General features: G+C 51.4%; 1 protein-coding gene across 2 annotated transcripts in view; it reads left to right on the top strand.

The window, feature by feature from the left end:
- LOC137362203 (protein kinase C alpha type-like) overlaps positions 1-12,500 on the top strand; it is a 59,668-nt gene that overhangs the window by 43,357 nt on the left and 3,811 nt on the right. For both annotated transcript variants that reach the window (XM_068026654.1, XM_068026653.1), the window contains 3 exons: positions 3,863-4,001; positions 4,845-4,925; positions 10,622-10,729. In XM_068026654.1, the coding sequence (XP_067882755.1) occupies positions 3,863-4,001; positions 4,845-4,925; positions 10,622-10,729 (328 nt within the window). The remainder of the gene's footprint in view (positions 1-3,862; positions 4,002-4,844; positions 4,926-10,621; positions 10,730-12,500) is intronic.

Raw genomic sequence — 12,500 nt, 5'->3', positions numbered from 1 at the left:
TCCATTGGGATTGTGTACGGTGGGAGTGAACAGGAACGGGTTTGGGTCCATTGGGATTTGTGTACGGTGGGAGTGAACGGGAAGGGGTTTGGGTCCATTGGGATTGTGTATGGTGGGAGTGAACAGGAAGGGGTTTGGGTCCATTGGGATTGTGTACGGTGGGAGTGAACAGGAAGGGGTTTGGGTCCATTGGGATTGTGTACGGTGGGAGTGAACGGGAAGGGGTTTGGGTCCATTGGGATTGTGTACGGTGGGAGTGAACGGGAAGGGGTTTGGGTCCATTGGGATTGTGTACGGTGGGAGTGAACGGGAAGGGGTTTGGGTCCATTGGGATTTGTGTACGGTGGGAGTGAACGGGAAGGGGTTTGGGTCCATTGGGATTGTGTACGGTGGGAGTGAACGGGAAGGGGTTTGGGTCCATTGGGGTTGTGTCCGGTGGGAGTGAACGGGAAGGGGTTTGGGTCCATTGGGATTGTGTACGGTGGGAGTGAACAGGAACGGGTTTGGGTCCATTGGGATGGTGTACGGTGGGAGTGAACAGGAACGGGTTTGGGTCCATTGGGATTGTGTACGGTGGGAGTGAACAGGAACGGGTTTGGGTCCATTGGGATTGTGTACGGTGGGAGTGAACAGGAACGGGTTTGGGTCCATTGGGATTTGTGTACGGTGGGAGTGAACGGAAGGTTTTTGGGTCCATTGGGATTGTGTGCAGTGGGAGTGAACAGGAACGGGTTTGGGTCCATTGGGATTTGTGTACGGTGGGAGTGAACGGGAAAGGGTTTGGGTCCATTGGGATTGTGTACGGTGGGAGTGAATGAGAAGGGGTTTGGGTCCATTGGGATTGTGTACAGTGGGAGTGAATGAGAAGGGGTTTGGGTCCATTGGGATTGTGTACGGTGGGAGTGAACAGGAAGGGGTTTGGGTCCATTGGGATTTGTGTACGGTGGGAGTGAACGGAAGGTTTTTGGGTCCATTGGGATTGTGTACGGTGGGAGTGAACAGGAAGGGGTTTGGGTCCATTGGGATTGTGTACGGTGGGAGTGAACAGGAAGGGGTTTGGGTCCATTGGGATTTGTGTACGGTGGGAGTGAATGAGAAGGGGTTTGGGTCCATTGGGATTGTGTACGGTGGGAGTGAACGGGAAGGGGTTTGGGTCCATTGGGATTGTGTACGGTGGGAGTGAACAGGAAGGGGTTTGGGTCCATTGGGAATGTGTACGGTGGAAGTGAACGGGAAGGGGTTTGGGTCCATTGGGATTGTGTACAATGGGAGTGAGCGGGAAGGTGTTTGGGTCCATTGGGATTGTGTACGGTGGGAGTGAACGGGAAGGGGTTTGGGTCCATTGGGATTGTGTACGGTGGAAGTGAACGGGAAGGGGTTTGGGTCCATTGGGATTGTGTACGGTGGGAGTGAACAGGAAGGGGTTTGGGTCCATTGGGATTGTGTACGATGGAAGTGAACAGGAAGGGGTTTGGGTCCATTGGGATTGTGTACGGTGGGAGTGAACAGGAAGGGGTTTGGGTCCATTGGGATTGTGTACGATGGAAGTGAACAGGAAGGGGTTTGGGTCCATTGGGATTGTGTACGGTGGGAGTGAACGGAAGGTTTTTGGGTCCATTGGGATTGTGTGTGGTGGGAGTGAACAGGAAAGGGTTTGGGTCCATTGGGATTGTGTACGGTGGAAGTGAACGGGAAGGGGTTTGGGTCCATTGGGATTGTGTACGGTGGGAGTGAACGGGAAGGGGTTTGGGTCCATTGGGATTTGTGTACGGTGGGAGTGAATGAGAAGGGGTTTGGGTCCATTGGGATTGTGTACGGTGGAAGTGAACGGGAAGGGGTTTGGGTCCATTGGGATTTGTGTACGGTGGGAGTGAACGGAAGGTTTTTGGGTCCATTGGGATTGTGTGTGGTGGGAGTGAACAGGAAAGGGTTTGGGTCCATTGGGATTGTGTACGGTGGGAGTGAATGAGAAGGGGTTTGGGTCCATTGGGATTGTGTACAGTGGGAGTGAATGAGAAGGGGTTTGGGTCCATTGGGATTGTGTACGGTGGAAGTGAACGGGAAGGGGTTTGGGTCCATTGGGATTTGTGTACGGTGGGAGTGAACGGAAGGTTTTTGGGTCCATTGGGATTGTGTGTGGTGGGAGTGAACAGGAAAGGGTTTGGGTCCATTGGGATTGTGTACGGTGGGAGTGAATGAGAAGGGGTTTGGGTCCATTGGGATTGTGTACAGTGGGAGTGAATGAGAAGGGGTTTGGGTCCATTGGGATTGTGTACAGTGGGAGTGAACGGGAAGGGGTTTAGGTCCATTGGGATTGTGTACGGTGGGAGTGAACAGGAAGGGGTTTGGGTCCATTGGGATTGTGTACGGTGGGAGTGAACAGGAAGGGGTTTGGGTCCATTGGGATTGTGTACGGTGGGAGTGAATGAGAAGGGGTTTGGGTCCATTGGGATTGTGTACAGTGGGAGTGAATGAGAAGGGGTTTGGGTCCATTGGGATTGTGTACGGTGGAAGTGAACGGGAAGGGGTTTGGGTCCATTGGGATTGTGTACGGTGGGAGTGAACGGGAAGGGGTTTGTGTCCATTGGGATTGTGTACGGTGGGAGTGAACAGGAAGGGGTTTGGGTCCATTGGGATTGTGTACGGTGGAAGTGAACGGGAAGGGGTTTGGGTCCATTGGGATTGTGTACGGTGGGAGTGAACGGGAAGGGGTTTGGGTCCATTGGGATTGTGTGTGGTGGGAGTGAACAGGAAGGGGTTTGGGTCCATTGGGATTGTGTACAGTGGGAGTGAACGGGAAGGGGTTTGGGTCCATTGGGATTGTGTACGGTGGAAGTGAACGGGAAGGGGTTTGGGTCCATTGGGATTGTGTACGGTGGGAGTGAACGGGAAGGGGTTTGGGTCCATTGGGATTGTGTGTGGTGGGAGTGAACAGGAAGGGGTTTGGGTCCATTGGGATTGTGTACAGTGGGAGTGAACAGGAAGGGGTTTGGGTCCATTGGGATTGTGTACGGTGGGAGTGAGCGGGAAGGGGTTTGGGTCCATTGGGATTGTGTACGGTGGAAGTGAACGGGAAGGGGTTTGGGTCCATTGGGATTGTGTACGGTGGGAGTGAACGGGAAGGGGTTTGGGTCCATTGGGATTGTGTGTGGTGGGAGTGAACAGGAAGGGGTTTGGGTCCATTGGGATTGTGTACAGTGGGAGTGAACAGGAAGGGGTTTGGGTCCATTGGGATTGTGTACGGTGGGAGTGAACAGGAAGGGGTTTGGGTCCATTGGGATTGTGTACAGTGGGAGTGAACGGGAAGGGGTTTGGGTCCATTGGGATTGTGTACAGTGGGAGTGAGCGGGAAGGGGTTTGGGTCCATTGGGATTGTGTACAGTGGGAGTGAGCGGGAAGGGGTTTGGGTCCATTGGGATTGTGTACGGTGGGAGTGAACAGGAAGGGGTTTGGGTCCATTGGGATTGTGTACGGTGGGAGTGAGCGGGAAGGGGTTTGGGTCCATTGGGATTGTGTGTGGTGGGAGTGAACAGGAAGGGGTTTGGGTCCATTGGGATTTGTGTACGGTGGGAGTGAGCGGGAAGGGGTTTGGGTCCATTGGGATTGTGTACAGTGGGAGTGAGCGGGAAGGGGTTTGGGTCCATTGGGATTGTGTACGGTGGGAGTGAACAGGAAGGGGTTTGGGTCCATTGGGATTGTGTACGGTGGGAGTGAGCGGGAAGGGGTTTGGGTCCATTGGGATTGTGTGTGGTGGGAGTGAACAGGAAGGGGTTTGGGTCCATTGGGATTTGTGTACGGTGGGAGTGAGCGGGAAGGGGTTTGGGTCCATTGGGATTGATCCCATGATGTCCTCTGGCTGCAGGGACCTCAAGTTAGATAATGTGATGCTCGATTCCGAGGGACATATCAAGATTGCTGACTTTGGGATGTGCAAGGAGAATATTTTTGACAGGATGACAACCAACACATTTTGTGGGACTCCGGATTATATCGCACCGGAGGTACAGAAAATTCCTTCTTAATCCCCCCTCCGATAGGGTACAGACTGCCCGGTGTCTGAGTGTAAATTGGGGAGAGTTGGGTGAGAGGGTTAATCCCCCCCTCTCCGATAGGGAACAGACTGCCTGGTGTCTGAGTGTAAATGGGGAGAGTTGGGTGAGAGGGTTAATCCCCTCCCTCCGATAGGGAACAGACTGCCCGGTGTCTGAGTGTAAATGGGGGAGAGTTGGGTGAGAGGGTTAATCCCCCCCTCTCCGATAGGGAACAGACTGCCCGGTGTCTGAGTGTAAATGGGGGAGAGGTGGGTGAGAGGGTTAATCCTCCCCTCTCCGATAGGGTACAGACTGCCCGGTGTCTGAGTGTAAATGGGGAGAGGTGGGTGAGAGGGTTAATCCCCCCTCTCCGATAGGGTACAGACTGCCCGGTGTCTGAGTGTAAATGGGGGAGAGGTGGGTGAGAGGGTTAATCCCCCCCTCTCCGATAGGGTACAGACTGCCCGGTGTCTGAGTGTAAATGGGGGAGAGTTGGGTGAGAGGGTTAATCCCCCCCCTCTCCGATAGGGAACAGACTGCCCGGTGTCTGAGTGTAAATGGGGGAGAGGTGGGTGAGAGGGTTAATCCCCCCCTCCGATAGGGAACAGACTGCCCGGTGTCTGAGTGTAAATGGGGGAGAGTTGGGTGAGAGGGTTAATCCCCCCACTCCGATAGGGAACAGACTGCCCGGTGTCTGAGTGTAAATGGGGGAGAGGTGGGGGAGAGGGTTAATCCCCCCTCTCCGATAGGGAACAGACTGCCCGGTGTCTGAGTATAAATTGTCTGATTTCTGTAATTTGTTCACCCTCTCAGATTCTCACTTATCAACCTTATAGCTTGTCGGTTGACTGGTGGGCTTTCGGGGTCTTGTTGTACGAGATGTTGGCTGGGCAGGTAAGGGTTAATCACATCTGCTTGTAAACCACTGTCATCGCGACAGACGATAATTGGGGCGGTAATTGGCCGGGTTGGACTTGTCCTGCTTTTTGTGTACAGGACATACCTGGGCAATTTTCCACATTGCCGGGTAGATGCCGGTGTTGTAGCTGTACTGGAACAGCTTGGCTAGGGATGCGGCAAGTTCTGGAGCACAGGTCTTCAGTACTATTGCCGGAATATTGTCAGGGCTCACAGACTTTGCAGTCTCCAGTGCCTTCAGTCGTTTCTTGATATCACGCGGGGTGAATCGAATTGGCTGAAGTCCGGCATCTGTGATGCTGGGGACTTCAGGAGGAGGCCGAGATGGATCATCAACTCGGCACTTCTGGCTGAAGATTGTTGCAAATGCTTCAGCCTTATCTTTCGCACTGATGTGCTGGGCTCTCCCACCATTGAGGATGGGGATATTTGTGGAGCCACCTCCTCCAGTTAGTTGTTTAATTGTCCACCACCATTCACGGCTGGATGTGGCAGGACTGCAGAGCTTAGATCTGATCCGTTGGTTATGGGATCACTTAGCTCTGTCTATCGCATGCTGCTTACGCAGTTTGGAACGCAGATAGTCCTGTGTTGTAGCTTCACCAGGTTGACACCTCATTTTGAGGTATGCCTGGTGCTGCTCCTGGCATGCCCTCCTGCACTCTTCATTGAACCAGGGTTGGTCTCCTGGCTTGATGCTAATGGTAGAGTGGGTGATATGCCGGGCCATGAGGTTACAGATTGTGGTTGAGTACAATTCTGCTGCTGCTGATGGCCCACAGCGCCTCATAGATGCCCAGTTTTGCATTGCTAGATCTGTTTGAAATCTATCCCATTCAGCATGATGGTAGTGCCACACAACACGATGGAGGGTATCCTCAATGTGAAGGTGGGACTTCGTCTCCACAGGGACTGTGCGGTGGTCACTCCTACCAATACAGTCATGGACAGATGCATCTGTGGCAGGCAGACTGGTGAGGACGAGGTCAAGTATGTTTTCCCCTCTTGTTGGTTCCCCCACCACCTGCCGCAGACCCAGTCTAGCAGCTATGTCCTTTAGAACTCGGCCAGCTCGGTCAGTAGTGGTGCTACCGAGCCACTCTTGGTGATGGACATTGAAGTCCCCCACCCAGAGTACATTCTGTGCCCTTGCCACCCTCAGTGCTTCCTCCAAGTGGTGTTCAACATGGAGGAGTACAGAGTCATCAGCTGAGGGACGGCGGTAGGTGGTAATCAGTAGGAGGTTACCTTGCCCATGTTTGACCTGATGCCAGGAGACTTCATGGGGTCCGGAGTCGATGTTGAGGACTCCCAGGGCAACTCCCTCCCTACTGTATACCACTGTGCCGCCACCTCTGGTGGGTCTGTCCTGCCGGTGGGACAGGACATACCCGGGGATGGTGATGACAATGTCTGGGACATTGTCTGTAAGGTATGATTCCGTGAGTATGACTATGTCAGGCTGTTGCTTGACTAGTCTGGGGGACAGCTCTCCCAACTTTGGCACAAGCCCCCAGATGTTAGTAAGGAGGACTTTGCAGGGTCGACGGGGCTGGGTTTGCCGTTGTCGTTTCCGGTGCCTCGGTCGATGCCGGATGGTCCGTCCGGTTTCATTCCTTTTTATTGACTTCGTAGCGGTTAGGTACAACTGAGTGGCTTGCTAGGCCATTTCAGAGGGCATGTAAGAGTTAACCACATTGCTGTGGGGTCTGGAGTCACATGTAGGCCAGACCAGGTAAGGACAGCAGATTTCCTTCCCTAAAGGACATTAGTTGTTTTCATAACAATCGACAATAGTTTCATGGCCATCATTAGACTAGTGTTTTAATTCCAGATTTATTAATGAAATTCAAATTCCACCTTCTGCTGTGGTGGGATTCGAACCCATGTCTCCAGATCAATACCCTGGGTCTCTGGGTTACTAGTCCAGTGATAATACCACTAATCTCAGGATTGTTACCGGTGCCACGTGCTAGTGAGGCTAGAAACAGAGAGCGAGTGCAGCTGAACACGTGGCTACAGAGCTGGTGTAGGAGGGAGGGCTTCAGATATGTGGATCATTGGGATACCTTCTGGGGAAGGTGGGACCTGTACAAGAAGGACGGGTTGCATCTGAACTGGAGGGGCACCAATATCCTGGGCGGGAGGTTTGCTAGAGCTCTTCGGGAGGGTTTAAACTAGTTTGGCAGGGTGATGGGAACCGGAGCCACGGATCAGTGGATGGGGTAGCTGTTGAACAGGCAGATACCGAGTGCAGAGAGTCCGTGAGGAAGGTTGGACAGTTGACAGGGCAAAGTTGCAGCCAGTATGATGGGTTGAAGTGTGTCTATTTTAACGTAAGAAGTGTCAGGAATAAGGGTGATGAACTTAGAGCATGGATCAGTACTTGGAGCTACGATGTTGTGGCCATTACGGAGACGTGGATATCTCAGGGGCAGGAATGGATGTTGGATGTTCCGGGGTTTAGATGTTTCCAAACGAATAGGGAGGGAGGTAAAAGAGGTGGGGGAGTGGTGTTGTTAATCAGGGATAGTATCACAGCTGCAGAAAGGGAGGTCGTCGAGGAGGGTTTGTCTACTGAGTCAATATGGGTGGAAGTCAGAAACAGGAAAGGAGCAGTCACTTTGTTGGGAGTTTTCTATAGACCCCCCCCAATAGCAGCAGAGACAAGGAGGAACAGATTGGGAGGCAGATTTTGGAAAGGTGCAGAAGTAACGGGGTTGTTGTCATGGGTGACTCCAACTTCCCTAATATTGATTGGAACCTCCTTAGTGCAAATAGTTTGGATGGAGCAGTTTTTGTCAGGTGTGTCCAGGAAGGTTTCCTGACATAATATGTAGATAGGCCGACTAGAGGGGAGACTATGTTGGACTTGGTGCTTGGCAACGAACCAGACCAGGTGGCAGATCTCTCGGTGGGAAAGCATTTCGGTGATAGTGATCACAACTCCCTGACCTTTACTATAGTAATGGTGAGGGACAGGAGCAGACGGGATGGGAAAATATTTAATTGGGGGAGGGGGAATTACAATGCTATTAGGCAGGAACTGGGGAGCATAAATTGGGAACAGATGTTCTCAGGGAAATGCACGACAGAAATGTGGAGGTTGTTTAGGGAGCACTTGCTGCGACTGCTGGATAGGTTTGTCCCGATGAGGCAGGGAAGGGATGGTAGGGTGAAGGAACCTTGGATGACAAGAGATGTGGAACAGCTAGTCAAGAGGAAAAAGGAAGCTTACTTAAGGTTGAGGAAGCAAGGATCAGACAGGGCTCTAGAGGGTTACAAGGAAGCCAGGAAGGAACTGAAGAATGGACTTAAGGGAGCTAGAAGGGGACATGAAAAAATCTTGGCGGGTAGGATTAAGGAAAATCCCAAGCCGTTCTACACTTATGTGAGGAACAAGAGGATGGCCAGAGTGAGGGTAGGGCTGATCAGGGATAGTGGAGGGAACTTGTGCCTGGAGTTGGAGGAGGTAGGGGAGGTCCTAAATGAATACTTTGCTTCAGTATTCACTAGTGAGAGGAACCTGGTCATTGGTGAGGACAGCGTGGAACAGGCTGATATGCTTGAACAGGTTGAGATTAAGAGGGAGGATGTGCTGGAAATTTTGAATGATATGAGGACAGATAAGTCCCCGGGGCCAGACGGGATATACCCAAGGATATTACAGGAAGCGAGGGAGGAGATTGCTGCGCCTTTGGCGATGATCTTTGCGTCTTCACTGTCCACTGGAGTAGTACCGGATGATTGGAGGGTGGCAAATGTTATTCCCTTGTTCAAGAAAGGGAATAGGGATAACCCTGGGAATTATAGACCAGTCAGTCTTACGTCGGTAGTGGGCAAATTATTGGAGAGGATTCTGAGAGACAGGATTTATGATTATTTGGAAAAGCATGGTTTGATTAGAGACAGTCAGCATGGCTTTGTGAGGGGCAGGTCATGCCTCACAAGCCTTATTGAATTCTTTGAAGATGTGACAAAACACATTGATGAAAGAAGAGCAGCGGATGTGGTGTATATGGATTTTAGCAAGGCGTTTGATAGGTTCCCCATGGTAGGCTCATTCAGAAAGTAAGGAGGCATGGGATACAGGGAAAGTTGGCTGTCTGGATACAGAATTGGCTGGCCCATACAAGTCAGAGGGTGGTAGTAGATGGAAAGTATTCAGCATGGAGCTCGGTAACCAGTGGTGTTCCACAAGGATCTGTTCTGGGACCTCTGCTCTTTGTGATGTTTATAAATGACTTGGATGAGGAAGTGGAAGGCTGGGTTAGTAAGTTTGCCGATGACACGAAGGTTGCTGGAGTTGTGGATAGTGGGAAAGGCTGTTGCAGGTTGCAACGGGACATTGACAGGATGCAGAGCTGGGCTGAGAAGTGGCAGATGGAGTTCAACCTGGAAAAGTGTGAAGTGATTCATTTTGGAAGGTCGAATTTGAATGCGGAATACAGGCTTAAAGACAGGATTCTTGGTAGTGTGGAGGAACAGAGGGATCTTGGGGTCCATGTCCATAGATCCCTCAAAGTTGCCACCCAAGTTGATAGGGTTGTTAAGAAGGCGTATGGTTTGTTGGCTTTCATTAACAGGGGGATTGAGTTTAAGAGCCGCGAGGTTATGCAGCTCTATAAGGCCCTGGTTCGACCACACTTGGAATATTGTGTTCAGTTCTGGTCGCCTCATTATAGGAAGGATGTGGAAGCGTTAGAGAGGGTGCAGAGGAGATTTACCAGGATGCTGCCTGGACTGGAGGGCATGTCCTACGAAGAAAGATTGAGGGAGCTAGGGCTTTTCTCATTGGAGCGAAGAAGGATGAGAGGTGACTTGACAGAGGGGTACAAGATGATGAGAGGCATAGATAGAGTGGATAGTCAGAGACCTTTTCCCAGGGTGGAAAGGGCTATCACCAGGGGGCATAATTTTAAGGTGATTGGAGGAAGGTTTCGGGGAGATGTCAGAGGTAGGTTCTTTACACAGAGAGTGGTGGGTGCGTGGAATGAACTGCCAGCGGTGGTAGTAGAAGCAGATACATTAGGGACATTTAAGCGACTCTTGGATAGGTACATGGATGATAGTAGAATGAAGGGTAGGTAGTTACTTAGATCTTAGAGTAGGTTAAAGGTTCGGCACAACATCGTGGGTCGAAGGGCCTGTACTGTGCTGTACTGTTCTATGTTCTATGTTCTACACCACCACCTCCCTCTGACAGTGCAGCACTCCCTCAGTACTGACACCGGGGGAGTGTCGGTCTGGATTATAGAGATCAAGTCCTGGAGTAGATACATCTCCCTCCGACAGTGCAGCACTCCCTCAGTACTGACACCGGGGGAGTGTCGGCTTGGATTATGGAGATCAAGTCCGAGAGTATAAACATCTCCCTCCGACAGTGCAGCACTCCCTCAGTACTGACACCAAGGAGTGTCGGCCTGGATTATGGAGATCAAGTCCTAGAGTATATACATCTCCCTCCGACAGTGCAGCACTCCCTCAGTACTGACACCGGGAGAGTGTCGGCCTGGATTATGGAGCTGAAATCTCTGGGATGTCAGGGGTGTGTAGTTGGGTTTATTGGGAGAGCGTTGAGGCTGTTCCTGGTGGGAGAAGGGCGTATCGCTGGGAGCTGCCGGTTAATCTGTCGGAGCTTGCTAACACGTGACCTCATTCCTCGATCACAGCCTCCGTACGATGGTGAGGATGAAGAGGAATTGTTTCAATCCATCCTGGAACAGAATGTTTCGTACCCCAAGAGCTTGTCACGTGAAGCTGTCTCTGTCTGCAAAGGGGTAAAGTTTTCTTCACAACGTTCCACACCTTTGATCCCAGGGATGAGGGACTTCAGTTAATGTGGAGAGACTGGGAGAAGCTGGGATTGTTCTCCTGAGAACAGAGAAGGTTAAGAGGGAGATTGAGGAGACTGATCCCAGGGATGAGGGACTTCAGTTAATGTGGAGAGACTGGGAGAGGCTGGGATTGTTCTCCTGAGAGCAGAGAAGGTTAAGAGGGGGACTGAGCAGAATGATCCCAGGGATGAGGGACTTCAGTTAATGTGGAGAGACTGGGAGAAGCTGGGATTGTTCTCCTGAGAACAGAGAAGGTTAAGAGGGAGATTGACCAGAATGATCCCAGGGATGAGAGACTTCAGTTAATGTGGAGAGACTGGGAGAAGCTGGGATTGTTCTCCTGAGAACAGAGAAGGTTAAGAGGGAGATTGAGGAGACTGATCCCAGAGATGAGGGACTTCAGTTAATGTGGAGAGACTGGGAGAAGCTGGGATTGTTCTCCTGAGAACAGAGAAGGTTAAGAGGGAGATTGAGGAGAATGATCCCAGGGATGAGGGACTTCAGTTAATGTGGAGAGACTGGGAGAAGCTGGGATTGTTCTCCTGAGAACAGAGAAGGTTAAGAGGGAGATTTAATCGAGACGTTCACAATCAGGAAGGGTTTGGATGAAGTAAATGAGGAGAGACTGTTTCCCAGTGGTGGGAGGGTGGTGAACCGGAGGGACACAGATCGAGGGTGATTGGTGAGAGAACTGGAGAGAGGGAGATGAGGAAACATTATTTGAGGCAGAGAGTTGTTGTGATCTGGGACTCGCTGCCTGAAAGGACGGTGGAAGCAGATTCAATAGTGACTCTCAAAAGGGGAATCGGGGTAAATACTGGGAGGGGAGAAATTTACAAGGAGATGGGGAAAGAGCAGGAGAGGGGAGTGGGATTAATGGGATAGTGCGTTCAGAGAGCGGGTGATTGGACTGCATGTCTCTCTCTATCTCTGTCTGTCTCTCTCTCTCTATCTCTGTCTCTCTCTATCTCTGTCTGTCTCTCTCTCTCTATCTCTGTCTCTCTCTCTCTCTCTATCTCTGTCTCTCTCTCTGTCTGTCTCTCTCACTCTCTCTCTCTCCCTCTGTCACTCTCTCTCTCTCTGTCTGTCTCTCTCTTTCTGTCTCTCTGTCTGTCTCTCTCTCTCTCTCTGTCTGTCTCTGTCTCTCTCTGTGTCTCTCTCTCTTTCTGTCTCTCTGTCTCTCTTTCTGTCTCTCTCTGTCTCTGTCTCTCTCTCTCTCTGCCTCTCTCTCTCTCTCTCTGTCTGTCTGTCTCTCTGTCTCTCTCTCTGTCTCGCTGTCTCTCTCTCTGTCTCTCCCTCTCTCTGGATCTCTCTCTGTCTCTCTCTCTGTCTCTCTCTCTCTCGCTCACTCACTCTCTCTCTCTGCCTCTCTCTCTCTCTGTCTCTCTCTCTCTCTCTGTCTCTCCCTCACTCTGTCTCTGTCTCTCTCCCTCTCTGTCTCCCTCTCTGTCTCTCTCTCTCTGTCTCTCTCACTCTGTCTCTGTCTCTCTCTCACTGTCTGTCTGTCTGTCTCTCTCCCTCTGTCTCTGTCTCTCTCTCTGTCTCTCTCTCTCTCTCACTCTCTCTATCTGTCTCTCTCTCTCTCTGTCTCTCTCTCTCTCTCACTCTCTCTCTCTGTCTCTCTCTCTCTCGCTCACTCACTCTCTCTCTCTGCCTCTCTCTCTCTCTGTCTCTCTCTCTCTTTCTGTCTCTCTCTCTGCCTCTCTCTCTCTCT

The sequence above is a fragment of the Heterodontus francisci genome, unplaced genomic scaffold, assembly GCF_036365525.1.
Source record: "Heterodontus francisci isolate sHetFra1 unplaced genomic scaffold, sHetFra1.hap1 HAP1_SCAFFOLD_544, whole genome shotgun sequence".
NCBI classification, from domain to species: domain Eukaryota; kingdom Metazoa; phylum Chordata; class Chondrichthyes; order Heterodontiformes; family Heterodontidae; genus Heterodontus; species Heterodontus francisci.
The sequence above is the reverse complement of the archived record's forward strand: the minus strand, read 5'-3'. Positions and strand labels throughout refer to the sequence as shown.